The sequence below is a fragment of the Triturus cristatus genome, chromosome 1_2 (genome assembly GCF_964204655.1).
Source record: "Triturus cristatus chromosome 1_2, aTriCri1.1, whole genome shotgun sequence".
Classification (NCBI taxonomy): domain Eukaryota; kingdom Metazoa; phylum Chordata; class Amphibia; order Caudata; family Salamandridae; genus Triturus; species Triturus cristatus.
In genome coordinates, this window is record NC_140580.1 from 901,320,337 (window position 1) to 901,339,736 (window position 19,400).

Below are 19,400 nucleotides of genomic sequence, written 5' to 3' on the forward strand. Positions count from 1 at the left end.
ACAGTCAATATCACAGCCTCTGTAGAGTGTGCTGGGCGGAACCCTGCTTGATGGTGGTCAAGATATTCAGGAGATTGGGCGATAGTTCCTCAGGGTCCGGGGATCAGCCCCCGGTTTCTTCAGGAGGGGGGACGACGATTGCCTCCTTAAAGGCCACGGGGACATAGCCCTGGGACAGTGACTCGTTCAGAAGGGAGAGGGCTGGTCCAGAGAGAGCAGTAAAAGCTTCCTTTAAGATGTGGGGTGAGCAGCAGTCCCTGGGTGATCCCGAATTTACCTTTTGACTACAGGTCCAGAAATACCTGGTTACTTATTGTCTGGAATTGTTCGAGAGTGTAAGGGATTTTCGGCATAAAGATACATGCCTCAGGGGTTGGGCATGTAGGGATGCTAGCCTTGATTGTCGTAACCTTATCAATGAAGAAGGTTTTCAAGGAGTTGCATAGAGTTTGAGAGGGTGTGTGTTTTATTGTGGCTCTGTCAGGATTGGACAGTTAGTTAACAATCAAGAAAATTTCCTTTGACCAGTTGGGGGAGGTCTGAATTTTTGAAGAGAAATAGGCGGCTTTAGAGTTCAGAATAGCTTTTTTGTAGTCTTTCATAGCAGGTAAATAGATAAATTTTTTCTCAGGTGAGTAATTGCGTCTCCACTTCTTTCAGATTGCCAAAGGGCTAATTTTTGAGCCTTCCGGTCAGTGGAGAACCATCTCTGTGCTTCATGGCGCCGGGCTAGGTTTATTTTCCTGAGGGGTGCATGTTTATTGCTAGCTGTTAATAGCCAAGCTGTTAGATTTTCCTCGCTGAGGTTGATAGATGATTGATTGGACGGGACTGTGTTGGCCAATGTGTTGAGGAAAAGATTTTTATTGGCCGTAGTGATGCTATTGATGGTGAATTTTATTAGATAATGATCAGACCATGTGCAGGGAGAGACCGACATTGTGGACATGACAAGGTTGGCTGTCCATACCTGATCAAGTGTGTGCCCTTTAAAATGTGTGGCAGAGGACACCTGCTTATTGAAGTTAATTCAGTGGATTGGGGTCCACCTAATGTGTCTTTTGCCCAATAGTTAAAATCGCCGATCAGCAGTATTTTATCGTGGTTAATTATTAGGTGGGCTACCTGTTCGCCAAAGGATTGGGGAAACAGAGGCATGCTCTGAGGGGGCCTGTAGAGCAATACACAACTCAGGGGGACCGAGTCTGATTCCAGTTTGATTACAGGATTGTCTACTGAAGGTAGATTTAGCGGGGTTTATGCAGTGAATTTTAAGTCAAGGCGCATAATGGCGGCTACTCCTCCACCCACTTTTCCCTGAGGGCTGTTAGCTTGGAGGATATGGTGGTCATTAGGTAGTGCGGCCCGAATGTCTGGGGAGGATTCCTGTGAGAGCCAGGTTTCTGTTAGCAGGAGGATGTCTGGTCTCTCGGAATCCAGTAAGAGAAATATGTCCAATTTATGTTGTACCATGGAGCGGGTATTTAGGTAGAGGACAGATAACGCCGGAGGTCTATATCAGGCTGATGGCAGTGGAGGGATTAAGTATGTAATTGCCAGAATGAAGCTGTTTAAGTTGAGATGAAGAATAGGCTGTGATTTGGGCATAATGACTGGCCCCGGATGTCTGCGGGCAAGCACAGATGGGCTTGCCTTTGGGGCGCTGCGCTCCCACGCTGCGACTGGCATTAAACTGTTATCCGCGGCATAAATTCCACCACGGTGCGGGTGATTTATTGCGTGGGCGGGGCTGCGTCGGCAAACAGACGTGCGCAGCACTAGCGAGGTAGTGCTTGCGACGGCTGTTGGCCGACAGAAGCAGCGATCTGGTTAAATGGGCGGTAGCAGCCTTGGCTCCCCCCCCCCCCCGCCCTCAGTGATTTGTTGCCCTGCTGGGCGTCAGACCAGGAAGGTACAGGATGTCATAGTTTTGCTCACATTTCACCCGTACAAAACCAGAGTAATTCAGCAGTTATAGTTACCTGTGCTAACTATAACTTACGCCCCGCATTGCACTTCTTATGACCTCACATATTAAATCACTCATCACATGGGCAGTGGTATCGCTGATGACCTCTCAAATGACATCACTGATGACATCATCCCGTGAGTGTGTTTCTTAAAAGTTTATGAGACTTAAAGATATATGCTAAGCTACAGCAGAAGTTAAATTAGTATTGTTTCTGTACTAGTAATTAGTCATACTATTCCTAACATATCTCATCTGAATTGCTGTGTGCCTGTCTGTATCAATATGTGAGTGAATGTCTAAGTGGTTGTATGGGTGTGTGAGTGACTGTATGGTTGAGGGAGTGCGTGTGTGAGTGGCTGTATGGGTGGGTGAGTGAGTAGCTGTTTGTGTGTGTATGTCAGTGAGTGGCTGTATTGGAGAGCAACTGTCTGTGTCAGTGGCTGTAAGGGTGTGTGAGTGGGTGTATGAGTGGTTGTATGGATGTGTGAATGGGTATGTAAGGGGTTCTCTCAGTGGGTGTGTGAGTGGTTGCATGGGTGAGTGTGTGGCTGTATCACTGGCTGTATTGGTAAGTGAGTGGATTTGTGAGTAACTGTATTAGTGAGAGAATAGCAGTGTGATCGGCTGTATGGGTGGGTGTGTGAGTACATGTATGGTTGAGTAAGTGGCTATGTTAGTTTCTGTGTGGGTGTTTGGGTGGGTGTGACTGGGATTTTGAGTGGCAGTATTGGTGAGTGAGTGGGTGCATGGGTGGCTCTATGGGGAGTTAGTAGGTGTTTGAGTGGCAGTATGAGTGAGTGGATGTGTGAGCGCTTGTATGAATCTGTGAATGGGTATGTGATTGGTTGTGTGGGAGTGGCAGTGGCAGTGGGTATGTGAGAGGTTCCATTGAGGTGTGAGTGGGTCTTTGAGTGGGTCTGTGGATGATGTCATCAGCGATGTCATTTGAGATGTCATCAGTGATGTTAGTGACCATGTCATGAGTGATGAAATATGTGAGTCATAAGCAGTGCATGACGGGGGCGTAAGTTATAGTTAGCAAAGGTAAGTGTAACTGCTGAATTTCTTTGGTTCTGTACGAGTAAAATGTGAGCCTAACTATAACGTCTCTGTAAACTTTGAGTTTTCTTTCTGTGAATTTCTAGTTTTTTTTAAATTCTATTTCTCAGCTATAACGTCCCTGTGGCCTTTATTTTTTAAAGTGAATTTGTAAGGTTTTTAAATTTGATTTCCTAACTGTAACCACTAACCTTTGACAGTGTATGAGTGAATAAGTTTCTCAGAGACTGTATGAGTGTCTGAGTAGGTCTGTGAGTGGGTGAGAGAGAGTATGAGTGACTTTGTAAGTGGGTGCATGAGTGTCTGACTGTGTCTGTGTGTGGGTATGCGTGTCTGAGTTCCTCTGTGTCAGAGCTGTCCTGTGAGTGGGTGTATGGGTGTATGAGTGCCTGAGTGGGTTCAGCTTGTTTTCTGCATTTTTACAGCTTGCTTTTTTAAATTAAAAAAAAATCTTTTAATTGAACAATTACTCGGTCCACAATTGCAATCAAAAATAAATAAGTATATGTCCCTTGGCAACATCAAGGACAAAGTACACAATATTGCATGTATACAGCACCAGATGCACCCATCGTTGATTCCTATGGCATTCCCCCCCCCCCCCCCCCCCCTGATTCGCCATCCTGCCCGGGTAGGTCCTATATTTTTCCCATGGGTTCCAAATATTTCTCCATTTTTTGGGGCAGTCTCTACTCTTCTGCCTGTCGTGATCCGAGAGGCTAATACAAGCCGCATCTTGTTATGCGTGGGCCACCTGACCTCCCCCGTGACTTCCAGTAAGTGCCAGCGTGTGTCCAGTTGTATGGGCAGGCCCGTCACCTCAGACATTACCCTGGTCACTCCTACCCAGTATGCTGAATTTTAGGGCATGCCCATGTGATATGGAAAAAAAGTGCATGTCTCCCCGCACCCCCTTGCACATTTATCTGATTCTCATCTACCCAGCCTGTGTTGGAGTGTTCTGGGTGCGTATGCGTTGTGTAGGACTCGAAGTTGGATTAGTCTGAATCGCACTCGTATGGCTGTTTCCCTTTTTCTGCTCACTTCTGACCTTTATTTTGCCTCTTTCTGCTCGTTTCGGACCTTAATTTTGCCTCCTTCCTGCTAGTTTCTGACCTTTTTTATTCTGCCTCTTTCTGCTAGTTTCTGCCCTTTATTCTGCCTCCTTCTGCTCACTTCTCATCTTTATCTTGACTCTTTCTGCTCATTGCTGACCTTTATTTTCCCTGTTTCGGGTCATATCCGATCTCTATTTTGCCTGTTTCTGCTCATATCCGATCTCAATTTTGCCTCTTTCTGCTCACTGCTGGCCTTTATTTTGGCTCTTTCTGCAAGTTTCTAATCTCTATTTTGCCTCTTACAGCTGGTTTCCGATCTCTAGTTTGCCTCTTTCTGTTAGTTTCTGACCTCTATTCTGCCTCTTTCTTGTCGTTTCTCAGCTCTATTCTTAATCTTTCTGCTCAGTTCTCACCTTTATTTTGCCTCTTTCTGCTCATTTCTCACCGCTATTTTGCCTCTTTCTGCTATTTTCTGACCTTTGTTTAGCCTTTCTGTTTGTTTCTGATCTCTATTTTGTCTCTTTCTGCTCGTTGCTGGCTTTATTTTGCCACTTTCTACTCCTACATTTGTATATGGGGGCTGCGTGGCCCTTTCTCGGACCGATTTTGGCCCCGGCGACCCCATTCCCTGGGGCTTCGCCTATTTAAAATTTTTATTAAGGGACTGGTGCCGTGCAGCCCCCCCACCCGGACCGATTTCGGCCCTGGGCACCCCATTCACCAGGACCCGGCCTCCCCAGGCCGATTTTGGCCCCGGGGACCCCATCCCCTAGGGCCTGACCATGTCACCTGGGTGCCCCCAGAGTACCCAATGTGCAATTGAGACTGCGAGTTAGTCTGAAGGCTTCCGCGGTCTCTGCCGTTTTCCCACTTCCTGCCGCATCCAGCATTGCTGCAGCAAGCAGGGAGCTGCTTTAAAGATCTGCTTTAAATAGCCGCTCCCTACTTTTGTGAGCAATGTTTTCATCTGTGTCTTGCATGCATATTTGCGTGCAGGGAAACAGATGAAAACCCCCCTTTCTGCAAACCAGAACTGTTTGATAGCTCCTGCTTGCAGAAAGCAGAGTTATGCTTGATTTTGCTTGGTGGGAGTTGTTGGGTCCCACCTAGTAAAAGCAATCAGCTACTTCCCGAGGGTGGTCACCTCAAGAGGTAGCAGGAGCTGACCCATAAATGGCTCCCCATTAAGCTCACACCTGTAAAGGCAGCAGAGAGTAGGAATTGAGGCGCTGTGAATCAAAGATGATCATTTTATTAGGAACTGAGAGACAATGGGGGCACAATCTGGATGCAGAATTATATGTACATCTGTAGGAACCTTCAGAATTTATGAACATATTGTGATGAATTGGTGATCTTAGAGAGGTTGTTCATTACTGAGCCCTTAATAAAGCATTGATATAACGCTGATAAATGTGATTGAAATATGAGCTCTTCTCGGGTTAGAGTGCTATAACTTATCCACTCATGTTTTTATCTGGTTATGGTGGTTCTTTGAATATTTGTAGTTTTCACCTATGAACGTGTTTTTTTATGTGAACGTGTAATGTACTGTACATTTACACTTTACATTTATTGCACATTGTCACTTGTACTTTTTAGGTCTCGCCTAGCGTTGCAGCGTGCATGTGCTGCACGCTCTGCTTGACTTTTTGTCATCGGGATGATTTGGAAGTGGAGTTTAAGCTCCGCCCATTATTTTGATTGGCCTGCGTCACCCTTGTGTCACCGTTTACTCTAAACGCTGGTTTCCCATTGCAAATGAGGCGTTTTGGTTACCGCCCAGTCTCTTTCTCCGACGGCCCGTCTGGACTCGATCGTTTACTTGCGGCGTTAGGCGGTCTCCTTAAATTACTGGTTAAGCACTTACTTTTTTATTATTTACAAAGTGAAAGTTTGTTTAACATTGCGTTAACCTGAGCTGTAAGTAGTGTTTTTGTTGTTGTTCTTTTTATGACTTGGGGTACATTGGGTGGGGGTGCACACTGACAGAGAGAGACCAGACAGATTACCGATTTGCTGGAAGTAGAAAAAAAGCTTAATCTGAAAAAAATGTTATCAGTCTTTGCCTCTAGGTCTCAGAGATAAACTTTCAGCGGCCTGTCGCCCCTCTCGACACAGGCTGTTATCAGTAAAGCAAATGAGCACTATAATGCCACTAAAAATAGGTTAAGTCCTGGGAACCGTCAATTCAGTCATTCCTTAATTAACATTAAAACAACAGAAAAACATACAGTGTGGGTTGCAACAGAGGACTGGGTTATAGCTGAACGCGAGATACAATGGAAAGCCTATTTATTTCCACCCGCCAGTATCCAGCAAGTTTTATCACCACTAACACGTACGGAACCGACTTGCAATGTTTGTTTTGTCCTTAAAATGGGCTCAGCCCTACAAAAAAAAACACATAAATTCACCATCTTGATTCATGAAACACGGTTTGGTGTAATTTCACTCTCTTAAGGGAGCACTTACAAATACGAAAACTCAGTCAGGGGGGGCACACGAGTTCAGGGTGAAGGCATTTTCTGGGTAGGCAATTTCCTTATAAGAAGGTGAATACCTCAAAACTCGCTACGTTTTTGGAAATTTACGTACCTTTTGCAGGAGGTTTCCTCCAATTAAGACATGCAGTTCTGGCAAGAGTAAGTGCCTTTCCGGGGAGCAATAGATAAATAACCCTCTCATATATATAATGCGTATAATATGATGGTGTATGGTCATCATTATTTAAATTAGTTCCACTGAGGTGTATCGCATGCAAATATATCTCCAGTAAATATCCTGAAAATCTAGGGTGGATTCAGCCCTCATGGCTCCACATGGACACCCCTGATCTATGCTCATCATGGCTCAGAAACCTTCGTTATTAAATGGCACGACCATAACGGTCTGGTTCCTCTAAATCTTCATCTTGAAAAATTAGTCCTGATTTAACAACCGGAGGTCCTATGTTTTACTACAGATGTCTCATATTTGATTACGATTGGATCCAGGTTAGGAAACTTGAGAACTTTTAGAAGGGATAGGCCTGATTATATGCAAATACATTAGCTTGTTCAAGTGCCATGACAGAAGAGTCAAAATGATTTCTGTTTTCCATTAAGCTATTATTCAAGTTTGCTCTACTGTTGGCCACACCAGAGACTAAACAACATTTCACTGAACACTCCAAAAACTGCTTGGCGGCTAAAACAACAAGCTTCTGCAATGCAACAGGTCTCTCAGTTGTGAGAGTTTGAGCTATTGGCATCGTAAATGGCAATGCCTTTTATTTACGTGTTGGTTTTTAAAACATAAATAAAGGGCATTGTCATTTACAATGCCAATAGCTTAATTTCTCGCTAATGCGAGACCTATTGCATTGCAAATGCTTGTTATTTGGGTGCTTGATCCTTCCACATTAGCACCGTCGCCTCTAATGATATGTTGAGCAAACTTCGACTGTGATTATGACTTATCTTGGAGATTAACGTATTTGCACTTTATTATGCAGTGGCACTTTATTGGTACAACTAGACATAACCAATAAGGAACTAGCCCTATTGAGTGGTGCTACAAGGGATATGAATTATTTAATATTGAACGGTGGTACATTTCATAAATGGATGTAGTTATTGTATCCTACTTTTAACATGCTTAGAATTCTACAGAAAGAATGGGTTTGAAATGGCTCATGTTCATCATACTGTGATGTGGTTAGCTGTGCATATGTAATTGATGCATCAAGTAGATGTGAATATAAATATTTACATGTATGCTTACTCCATTATGAGAGGCATGGCAGCAATGTGATCTATTGCACTTTAGCATATTTTGCACCATTCCCGATTATGCGGAACAGAATGAATCTTATATGTGTGTAAATATATATATATATGTTTTATTTGACCGCATATAGATTGTGACAATTGACTACAAATGATGTTATCCATGGTTCATTTTCTCTATGAACTGAAGCACTTTATTATGCACTGGTTTGTACCAAGTGATCTATATTTATTATGCCTACATGTAACAATTGAAGAAAACATGCACTTCACGATGCAGAATGTTTCTATATTATGGTAGCAATATGTCTGTGTATTGGAAAAAAAATTGTCTTTCTTCAGAGTATATGGGAATGGGAAACCATCATAGCTGCCATATTGAATCCCGAGTGTATGCTCACCACAGACTCCTATTTGAACAGGAAGTGCGAATTAGGAAGGACTGCCTTATAGTCATGTTGGATGTGGGAATTGGGTTTGCCCAGTTAAAGGCGGAAGCCGAAACGTGTTGGCGTTCTATGTCGGGTGTGTTTTTTAATTAAAATAAAACCACATAGAGCAGCTTGACGGTGTCATGCTAGTTTTTGTGGGGTATGGTGAAGAAGTGTGGCTAACTCTTGGAGGAAGAGAAGTGTGGTTGGATATATATCCATATAGAATGTATGAATGAAAATGGTGTATATACTATTATATTTATTAAAAAGTGAAGCATTATGGCAGTATGTCTTCAGAAGTAAGAACAGTTCTGGAATAGGTGGACTAAACCATTGAGGAGGGAGTGTGTTGCAGATACGCAACTTTCATAGACATGCCAAAGACATTTAAAACTGTAGTGTGGAAAAATTATTTATCGTCTGAACTCTATGAGGTAGTTGTTAAGTGATTAAGGTTGTTTTGCGAGATGGCAATTCGAAGTAAGACTACCAAATATTCTGCCTGCATTCTTACACAATTGATGGAATATACTCAGGCAGTAATAGAACAGTGGAACATGATTATGCAGTGTAAAAATTGGGAAATAATTGTAATGAACCAAGATTTTGTTTATGCTGTTTTCAAGTACAATCTGAGATGTGGGCATTAAGCCAATGAGAAACTTTTCTATGGTATAAAATATATTAAAATTTAGGCCTCTGGAAGGGTTTCTGGATATAAAACAAGACACCATGTGAAAGCAGTGCTAGGTAAATTTCTTGACCGCAGAGTTAGCATGGATTTGGGGTGGACCAAGATTGCAGGTTGATCTGTGTCAAGCAGTGGTGCAGACTATTTTCGATTTAAGTGTCATTAGGATTATCTAAAACGGTTGCAACTTAGAAGGGAAGTGAAAACACTAAGTATTGTATTTTGGAGACCTGGTCTTCCTTGAATCAAGCTTTGAACTTAAAAAGAACCTCGATAAATTTGATGCACTGGGTTAAGTGTAAATCACTGAGTGAAGCTCCCCCCATAAGAATGAGCTAAGAGTATGGGACTAAAGAGGGATTGGATTTACACCCGGGGATGAGGGATGTCCCAGTTTCATATGTGGAAAGAGCCATTGAACTGAGTATATGGGCGGGAGTTAATTTGATGGGGACTTAGAAGCATCTCAAGTGGCCTTATGAAAACTCTGGTTCGTGAGGATTCACAGGAGACTGTGAGCTTTTCTTGTGGGGGTCTTTCGGAATCCTACTGGTTGTTAGGAGAACCTGGGTAATCTCATATGAATCTTAATATGCCAGAACTAAATCTTGAGCAATGGTTCTTAACCTATGGTCTGGGAACCCCTGGAGATCGTGAAGCTTTCTCAGTGGTCCATGACTGCTTGGAAAATCAAATAATATTAACAGATTGATAAAGTGTACATAAAGAAAGAAGCAAAATGTGAAATTAACAGTTTTTTAAATGTGCTGTCCATGTGAAGGAGTTTTAAATGTGAGGCTAAAAATGATTATCTTCTGATTAATTTGTAGTAGCAGTGTACTACTAATGCATTGAACAGCATGAGCGTTTCTAGAATCATGTTTGAAAACCATCACTTAAAAAAAATACTTCTGGATGTACTGCTATAATTTGATTTACTAAGGTAAAATGCTTCTACAGGTCAACGAAATACACTTTTTGAATTTTGAAGACTATCGTATTTTTACATGTTTGCTGTCTTTAAAAATATAAAGGTGTTCCTAAAGTTAATGGCCTAGTTACTTCCTTTTGTTTAACTGCAGTTAACCTTTAAATAAGTGTTTGCTGCATATCTTAATGTTTTTTTATGTTAGTGCTGAGTCAGTATCAGTATACAGCAGCCTAGTGCAGCTGCTTAGGGGCCACATGTAAAGGTCAGGAGGGCAGCATGCGGACCCCGGGCCGTACTTTGAGTATCACTGGTGTGGACTATTCATGGCCTCAATTAAATGTAGCAAAGCTCCAACCTTCCCATTAAGATCTTGATTTGTTTTTATGTTTATTTATGAATTATATAAAATGTCATATTTTGTGTATTTGTTTGATGAATGCTTGTTTCTGAATATTTTGTGTTTTTTTTGCAATTCAAAGTATTGCAAATGCCTAGTTGGGGTCTGCACACTCCAGTAATGACTCAGGAGGGTCCCCAGATTCCAATAATGATTCAGTGGGTTCCCTGGGTTTCAGGAATGATTAGGGGGGAAGAGGGGGGTCCACAGAAGTTAAAAGGCTGCGAACCACTGCCTTATAGGATCCAAGAAGAGTCCTTAGGGGGGAATCAAATATTCTGTGGGAAGAACCTTATCGCTGTGCCAGTCTGTCTGGAAGTTATATCTTAGTGTGGGGTTTGGCACTATTTTCCCTGGGCAACCCATGTTCCTCATAGTGCATTTGTCCATAATTGTATTCCTCTATAAGGTGGTTTGCAGCTAAGTAACCCAGCAATTTACTGCCATTACAAATATACAATAGGAGCTGCACTTCCATTATAAATAGTTGAGCACATGCTGTGTGACAATTCTCTGTTTTTATTTTTTAGGATATGGTGTGGGGAAGATGATTGCCTGAGGCTGCCCCAACGTGCTGCTGTTGCATCAGTTGCAGTATTTTTGTTTTTCATCCCTGAGGGATTACTGCAAGCACATTTCCTCCTTTATGTCCAAGAAGAGCCTAACTACTAACGATATGGGGGTCGGCATCACTTACTGGACACCATAAATGTGAGAACCCTGGTTTAAGGAAGCACACAGCAAAGGCGAAAGTCTATATACCTATCAGAAGATGCCGGAAATCAAAGTTACGCCATTAGGTAAGGTCACATTTACCTGTGAACACATACCTGAGGTCAGTTTCTGAATACTTCAGCATTTGGCGGAATTGATTAGGAGTGCACTTTAAGAAGTGTCCAAGAAGGGTTTATAAAAATGCCAGAGAAATGCTATTTGTCTTTTTGAGATGGTCCAATTCTTCTTAACCATCTTAGTTTTAGAGGCTTTCAGTAAGGGATCCAAACCCTATGTGGAAGTTCCTCAAGAGAGCAGTCATCTCTCCTGTCATAGATTAGGTGCTACAAACCCTGATCTTGAAATCGTGCTATGTACAAAAATAAATGCATTCTCCCTCATCCATGTGGTAAGGCACACTTTGTGGTAATGGACGTTAGGTTAGTAAGTTGGCTGTAGCCTGCAGGTGATACTTTAAAATTCACCAGGTGCAAACTCGTTTTTTTATAAATTCAAGTAAAACGATTAATGGGGAATTGGATAAAAATACAATATGAGTGTCATGAGAAATTTAATTTTTGTTGTGGGCATATTATTTATGGCCAATGTAGTTGTATTAAACATTCTATATATTCATTATTTTGTTACTGCTACAATATTTCTTTTCCTTTTTATATTCCTTTCATGCACGTCTAATTTTTTTTAATACTCAAGTGTTTTACCTACCACGGTATAGACCATGTGCTCTTCAGATCCTAGATGATTTCCTATCGCCATTAACTTATTGCTTCTTGTACAGGCTTTCCACTTAGTAACCTAAGTTGGCCTTTTAGTCCAGTCAGTTCAGCTAACTTGTACAAGGACTACAGCTTCCAGAATATGTAAGGCTGCCAATCAATCAATCAATCAAAATCTTTATTCGGTCTTGCAAATAAAAAACCATAAAAGTACATAAAAAATATTGCACATATCTATAAACACACATTACATTTTTTGATGATTCGAATTTACAGGATAATTAAAATACTAAAAAGGGACATACAATGTATGAGGTAAAACACAAAAGCGTTGCGTCAAGTGACCAAGGTGGCAGAACATTGTGAACCTACTATTACATAAAAGTATTGCACACAAAATACACGAGGCATTAGAAATTTAAGAGGGAACCTAGGATTTCAAAACCTATTCTGAATAAAGTGCACTGTTATGGACTAGGGTATCAGAACGCGGTTATGGCACCAGAAACCAAGAACGGGGAATGGAGAGAGGGCAAAGACCTCGAGGGTCCGCCATGCACTCCTACTACCCACCGTTAAGGAGAAACCCCGCGCAGCTACCAGGTTCGGTGTACTTTACCATGCTGCCCATAGAAAATTCTGTCAAATTAACTCTTCATGGTTTGTCTGGTTCGAAGTGCTGCTTTCAAGATGGCACAGACATGAGAAATGATTTCGGGGAACTAAGAGAGTGTAAATAGAGGAGGGCAGGACTGCAGTGACGAAGACCTTACCTCCTTAATAGGGGAGTTAGAAATTACTGACTTGCTAATCTGTACAAGTTGCAGAAAAACATAAAGTGCAACAAAGACTGGACAGTATTGTTGTCACGCGGTCACGGAACAACCTTACTTCCCTCTGAATCTGAATAATGTTTACAAAATAAGGATCAGTAAATTGAGCCGGCTCTAAAGCGGAAAAGTATAGATAAGTAGAAGTTTAAAATTATATCACAAGGCTTCTTCCTAAAGTGTGATATGAGTGATCAGTGCCTTAAAAACATTGTGCATGAGACAAATCGCTTTAAAATAGATTATTTGCTTCACTGGAAACTCCCAACGTTGGATTCTGGCTTATGTAACAATCTCATATCTTTTCAGATGAGCATCTTTGCATTAAATGACAATTTATAGCAGAAAAGATGCACATTAGCAATGGTTTCTACAGCCGGTACACAAATAAAGTGTCAGTTAATTGTTAACATCCTTGTACCGTCATAGATCAGAGGACAACATTTGAGATTTCTGACCAGCTTCTGCATCTGAAAGGCCGTCTAGACTGGGATGCAGGTCAGATTGTCTTTCTCCCAGTATTTCCAAACCACTGGCTTTCTAGAAGATTTTCAGTTTCCCGGAAGGCTAATCGTTTCCTCAATGATGATATCTTTTGGCATGTAAGAGACTGTCTTTCATGACAATGGGATGCAACAATGCATCGAGGAGTGAATATGGTGGAGGAGTACCACTGGCCAGGTCGCACTGTAGTGCAGTTTACACGCTGTGTGTGATGTAACCTAGCTGATTCTTGACCAATATGTTGGATGTATCCTACTGGCACAGAGGTTGGTCGCATGGAGTCCCTGAAATCTGCCTTCTCAATGGTCATGCTACAGAATTCCTTCTGCGAATCCAAGGGACTAGCTGCAAATGCAGAGATGGAGGAGGCCTGCAAGCAACTCTTAGTCTGTATGCTGATTTTAAAAAGTAGCACCTTGTGAAAAGTACTTCTGGGGAGGTGGAGAATGGAGCTGTCTGTAAGACCGTCATCTCCCCCCTCACAAATACCCACAGCTGTTATTTACACAGTAGAAGGGTATCCTCATTTTGGGAATGTTTTGCTAGGGCAGCCGGTAAACCTTTAGTGGTTTGCGACTGCAATATCCGTCACAAACTAATGACTAATTAACATTGATTCTTTTTCCACGTGAATTGAAAGGAATGGGGCCATACACTAGCCTTCTCTCTTGCAAAATGAAAGTAGTAGTGATGCTTACTTTCTGAGTCGCATGGGCATTTGCTACTTGTGCTGTCACTTTGATACATTAGGGCTTTTTTTTGCTCCTACAACCTTGCCAGTTTGTGCAGCACGTAGTTTGTGAGGATGAAAAGCATTTGATACATTAGGACCATTTTTTAATGGTTCTGATGCAAATTACCATCTGTGAAGTTCAGTGTCTCTATTAACTAGACATCCAGTGTAATGATCACAACACAAGGGAACACACACCTTTCATGTGCTTGGGTAAGTCTTGACTCTATAGGTGGTGGGTACCCTTAGGTTAAAAAGGTCTCTTAATGGTCTTGAGCATTCTCCAGGCTCATCAGTACTTGGAGACTGATGCTTCTTTAGCCAGTTACATTGAGACAGGACCAATGACAAACTAAACGGAATACATTTTATTTGTGCTCTATAATGCTAAAAACTCCTTCAGAAGGCTGTGGTAAAAGTACTAAAAAAAAAGTTTCTGCACTGGGCTAGTTGCAAAATATACATGTTTGGTGGCCCCATGTCATACATTATACCTTAAGGTAGTATGGGCTTTTTAGCCAACACACTTTACATTCTGGGATTTGCAGTGCCAATTTTGCACTGAGTGGACCTGCTAGGCAAAGTACGGAATATACTATTTTGTAAATGTCAGGAATGACTGAAGGGGTAACGCTAAAAATGGAACCACTGTCCGCAATAAATATATATGTGGTGGCAATAGAAAATGGGGAATTTGCAGGATTTAGGCCCTTATGAATCTTTCCAATTCTCCATAGTCTCCTTTACTTTAAGTAGCATTTATGTATAGAACGAGTTTTAATATCTATCCACTTATTATTCTGCTCCACCATTACTGCCTGATGTGGCTGAATACTACCTCTTTTGAATGATAAATTATTTACACACACGGTTCTAAGGAAAAGTAACTAATTGGGTGTACATTTTCTTAATAATCTATATTTTCAGGGCTATTAATTAATCTGTTGTTCGGGCTATAAGTAGCAGTTGTCTGTAAATGTGCTCATTTGCTTAGGGACTAGCCTGTAACTCTCTTGGTTTTTGCTAAATATTGCTGCTGCTGCTGCTGCTTTCTGAGGCCATTATCTTCTGTGTTAAGTAAACAGGACAAAGGAAGCCTTGTGCATGGGGTAGTTGGGAATAATGCACCATACAGACGAGAATCCGCACCTAACAATATCTGTTTTCTATCCTATGCTCTAGGAGCTGGCCAGGATGTGGGCCGTAGCTGTATCCTGGTGTCTATTGGTGGAAAAAACATCATGCTGGACTGTGGCATGCACATGGGCTACAACGATGATGTGAGTAAACCTGAGGGTGCAGTACTCCCTGAAATAGTTTCTCATTCCATGTTTTGAACTTGTCACTATGCACATTGTCTCATTCAGTCTTTCTCCCTGCCTTCTAATCAAAACTCCTACCGCGCAGCATTCTAGCTAATCATTGTGAGTGGTCTCTGATCATTTTTCCCTGTTTCTTAGAGACGCTTTCCTGATTTCTCCTACATTAACCCGAACGGGAAGCTAACTGAGTTCCTGGATTGTGTGATTATCAGGTATGTTCATTACTGTGTTACTAACTTACCAGTTTGTTTCTCAGATGGTTATAGTGAATGCATCTTTTAAAGCTGGAACGCTAGTTGATAAAAATTGGTCCTCATATCGTGGTTTGGGGAGTGAGAAATTTTCAGCTGTACCAACCCTGTTATTGTGAAAATCACACTGCATAGGGCAATCACAGGGAATAGAGACTTCCCACTGGTCTGCCATGGGCACTTCACACGGGGTCTCTTCCTGGTGTGCCAAAGGCAAGCCCACCCTGGGCCATGCGGACCAAGTTGGCAACTGGACTATTGTTTTTTAATTTTATTTATTGATTTTTCAGTTAACACAACTCAAAAACAATTATACATTGTCATTGTAGGGGTACGATTCAGTTTGCTATTGCCGGGTACATCCTGTTTGTCTTGTTTGGATCACATTGAAATAGAATTATCCATAAATGTTACTACGAGAAACTCCATAAGGTTGTGCATGTCGATGTACTGCACAGTCATTCACACTTTCACAATTACTCTAGCATTGCCATCCCCTCCCCACTTCCAGTTTGGTCATTTAGCGCTTCCCCCATCTCCTGCTCCCTCCGGTTTCTTTACCCACCAGGTATTGCTGAAAGATACTCAGTAAGCTCTTGGCCTAGCTTGCGGAGGAAGGAGCTCACTATAGGCGTCAGATTGAGTATTACAATAAATCATATCTCTAGTCCAATCCTCCGCAGTTGGAGTCAAGCCCCTAGCCCATCGTATCGCCACCCGTCTTTTAGCAAGTAACAGACCCATCGCCACTAGCTGTCGCACCTCTCTATTGATCACCCTGTCATACCCCAGCAAAGCAAGCAAAGGGTCTGGGACAAGAGTGAGTCCGGTTATTTCATTTAAAATGTGGAATATTTCCCCCCAAAATGTTGATATTCCTGGGCAGCTCCAAGCTGCATGTAGAAAACTGGCAATTGGCTCTGCGCAGCGATCACAGGCAGCTGTTTCCCGTAGGCCATATCTGAGCAACATTTCTGCTGTATAGTATGTTCTATTGATATATTTGAAATGTTTGAGGCGATGTCTGCCGCCATTTAACGATATTTGTCTAGTTACTTCACAGCAATATCGCCATTCCTTGTCTCCAATTATCCGCACCAAATCCCTCTGCCAGTCCTGCCTCACTTCTTACTTACTTCTTACTTACTTCATATTCTTGTGTAATATTGTTAATCCTAGAGACCAGCTTGGCAGAGGTGGAAGCTCGGATAGTGTGAGTTTGGGCCTTCAATGCATGTTGTACTCTGAAATGCTGATAGCGCACCGAAGGTGAAGGAGTAAGCCCCTCGGCTAATATATTCTCCCATTTACGAAATTCACCATCCTTGAACAGGTCACCCACTTCCGTAATGTTTACCCTGTGAACTGCATTGGAAATCTCAATTTCCTTGCCCGTTGGGAGCCAGGTGCACCATTCTAGAGGTGCCAAAGGCGAGTACAATAATGGACCCTCCTGTCTATCAAACAGATTTCGCCAGGCTTGTATGGTGGGGTAAAGAGAGACCAGTAAGCTGTGCTTTCTATTGCACATCTTAAAGAGCACCTGAGGAAAGGTGTCTGGGTCAGCTTCTATTTTCTTTGTGTATGTGCGGGAGGGTCTCTGGGCCGTGTATCCATGCATGAGCGTGTGAGCACTGGCTGCTCTATAATATAATTCTAGGTCTGGGGCGTTGAGACGCCCCCCGCCCCCATGGAGTATGGCAAAGTGAGAGTTTCCCCTTTGACACGGGTTGTTTACCCGCCCAGGCTAGTTTGATCAAGAGTGATCTCATCTTAGAGAATATGTGCACCGGGAGCAACATGGCGATATTTGGAAAGAGAAATAACAGTTTTGGAAGGACAACCATCTTCATTAATGGGATCCGTCCCATCAACGAGAGGGGTAATCTTATCCATCTGTCACGTCTTCCTCGATCCTACCTAGGGCTTTCCCATAGTTGTCAGTAAGGACTACCTCTGAGTCAGTGTGTACCTGTATACCTAAATAATGACCCGACTCTGTGGTCCACTGCAATGGGAATTCCATGTGAATTAGTTGTGTAGACGGGGTCAACGGAAAAATTAAGGATTTGGTCCAGTGAATCTTTATGCCAGACAGCTGCCCAAAGCGGACCACCTCATTTAACACCGGAGTAAGGTGAGTAGCAGGCTCTCTTACTTATAAGAGCATGTCGTCCGCATAGGCTGAGGCTATCAATTGGTAATCTGGTAAGTGCACCCCTCTATGACTATGATATTCCCTAAGAGCACACAGCAGAGGCTCAGCACCTAGTGCATATAGCAAAGGGGAGAGGGGATATCCTTGTCATGTGCCTCTAGAAATGGAAATAGGAATCGTTACTTTATTCCCCAATCTGACTCTGGCTATCGGTGCCTCATAAAATACTTTTACAAGCTGGAGAAAGACCTCCCCCATTCCGACACGTCTCAGTACCGCTTCCATGAAAGGCCATTCTACAGAGTCAAACGCTTTCTCAGCGTCTAGAAAGACAGCCGCTGCTTTGTCTTTTGTATTTATATGCTGAATCGCAGCAAAGACGGTTCTAAGGATAGATGTTAAATTGCGCCCGGAATAAAACCAGCCTGCTCCGCTCCCATCAAGCTAGATATCAGGGGTGCAATTCAATTAGCTAGTATTTTAGCGAAAAGTTTCATATCTCCGTTTAGCAGAGACAGAGGTCTGTAGGAAGAACAATCATTAGGGGGTTTCCCTGGCTTGCGAAGGGTGACTAATATAGCCACTCTCATCGACTGGGGACATCAGTTTATTCTCGGCCATCTCCTCAAACAAAGGGACGGGGTGTGGTATAAGCGGTCTTGAAAGGCTTTGTAAAAAGCAACCGTCAGTCCATCCGATCCTGGAGCTGTTCCACCCCTCATTGATGTTCATGCTACCCTTACCTCCCTAGGGTCCAGTGGTGCCATGAGATACTCTCTGTGGGAGTCTAAGCCAAGTCATCTGTATATGCGTTAGATATTCCTCTATGGCTTTATCGTCCTGTGTTATGCGAGAACTATACAGCTCCACATAATTTCTGTGGAATCTCTCAGCTATTTCTGACGAATCATGTATCATTCTGCCGTCCTCCCCCGAAATTTCTACGATGGTGCTAGTGTCCCTTGGGGGATGCTGCAAGTTGGTTAGCCGGGCTCAAGGACGCGCACGCTCCCCGTACACTCACGCTGTTGCATATTTGCCCAAATGTTTAACTTTGCTTTCTGCTGTGTCTTGATATTCTTCTATGGGTTTTTTGATGTTATCTATACATTTACTATTGCCAGTCCTTTGGTGTTCTTGCTCCAATCGTGCAATTTCTGACTATAGTCTTGTAAGCCTATTCTGAATAGAACTCAGTACCCCAGCATGTTTTGATATAGCCTCCCCCCTAATAAACACCTTGAAGGTTTCCCAAACCATTTAGGAGGAGGAGACTGACCCAATGTTTTCCCTAAAAAAGATCTCAATAGCCGTTGCCATTTCTATGCGAAACACTTGGTCTAGTAAGGTGTAAGGGGGGAACCTCCATGTGAATGATGCAAAGCGTTCTCCAGGGATTTCCAATTCCAACTGAACCGGTGAGTGATCTGAATAGGTCATAGGAAGGATCTTGTGATTTGTGACCTGGGGGAGAAGACTTCTGGTCAATCCTGGTGTGGGTGTTATGTGGATCAGAGTAATGCGTAAACCTTTGGGATGTGTTAGGACGCTGCCTCTAGACATCTACCAGCCCCAACTGTTCCATCAAGTCCTTGATAATGCTTGCTGCTGCTGCCGCCCTCCTGGCCTGGCCCCTAGACCTGTCACTGATGGGATCTAGTGTACAGTTACACAAATCTACCCCTCCCATTTGCGGAAGGTCATCTGCCTTAAGCAGGCTCACCGCCATTGCATGGTAAAATTGGGGTCATCATAGTTGGGACCATATATGTTAACCAATCTGGCTCCAAATCCCTCTGCGCAGCATCTAGTTACAACGAACCTGCCATTAGGATTGAT

General features: G+C 42.7%; 1 protein-coding gene across 1 annotated transcript in view; it reads left to right on the top strand.

Annotated features, from left to right (window-relative positions):
• Positions 1–19,400, top strand: part of INTS11 (integrator complex subunit 11) — a 167,337-nt gene that overhangs the window by 19,584 nt on the left and 128,353 nt on the right. The window contains exons 2-4 of the mRNA XM_085624103.1: positions 10,843–11,112; positions 15,013–15,110; positions 15,291–15,364. Of these exons, the coding sequence (XP_085480229.1) occupies positions 11,085–11,112; positions 15,013–15,110; positions 15,291–15,364 (200 nt within the window). The 5' untranslated portion in view covers positions 10,843–11,084. The remainder of the gene's footprint in view (positions 1–10,842; positions 11,113–15,012; positions 15,111–15,290; positions 15,365–19,400) is intronic.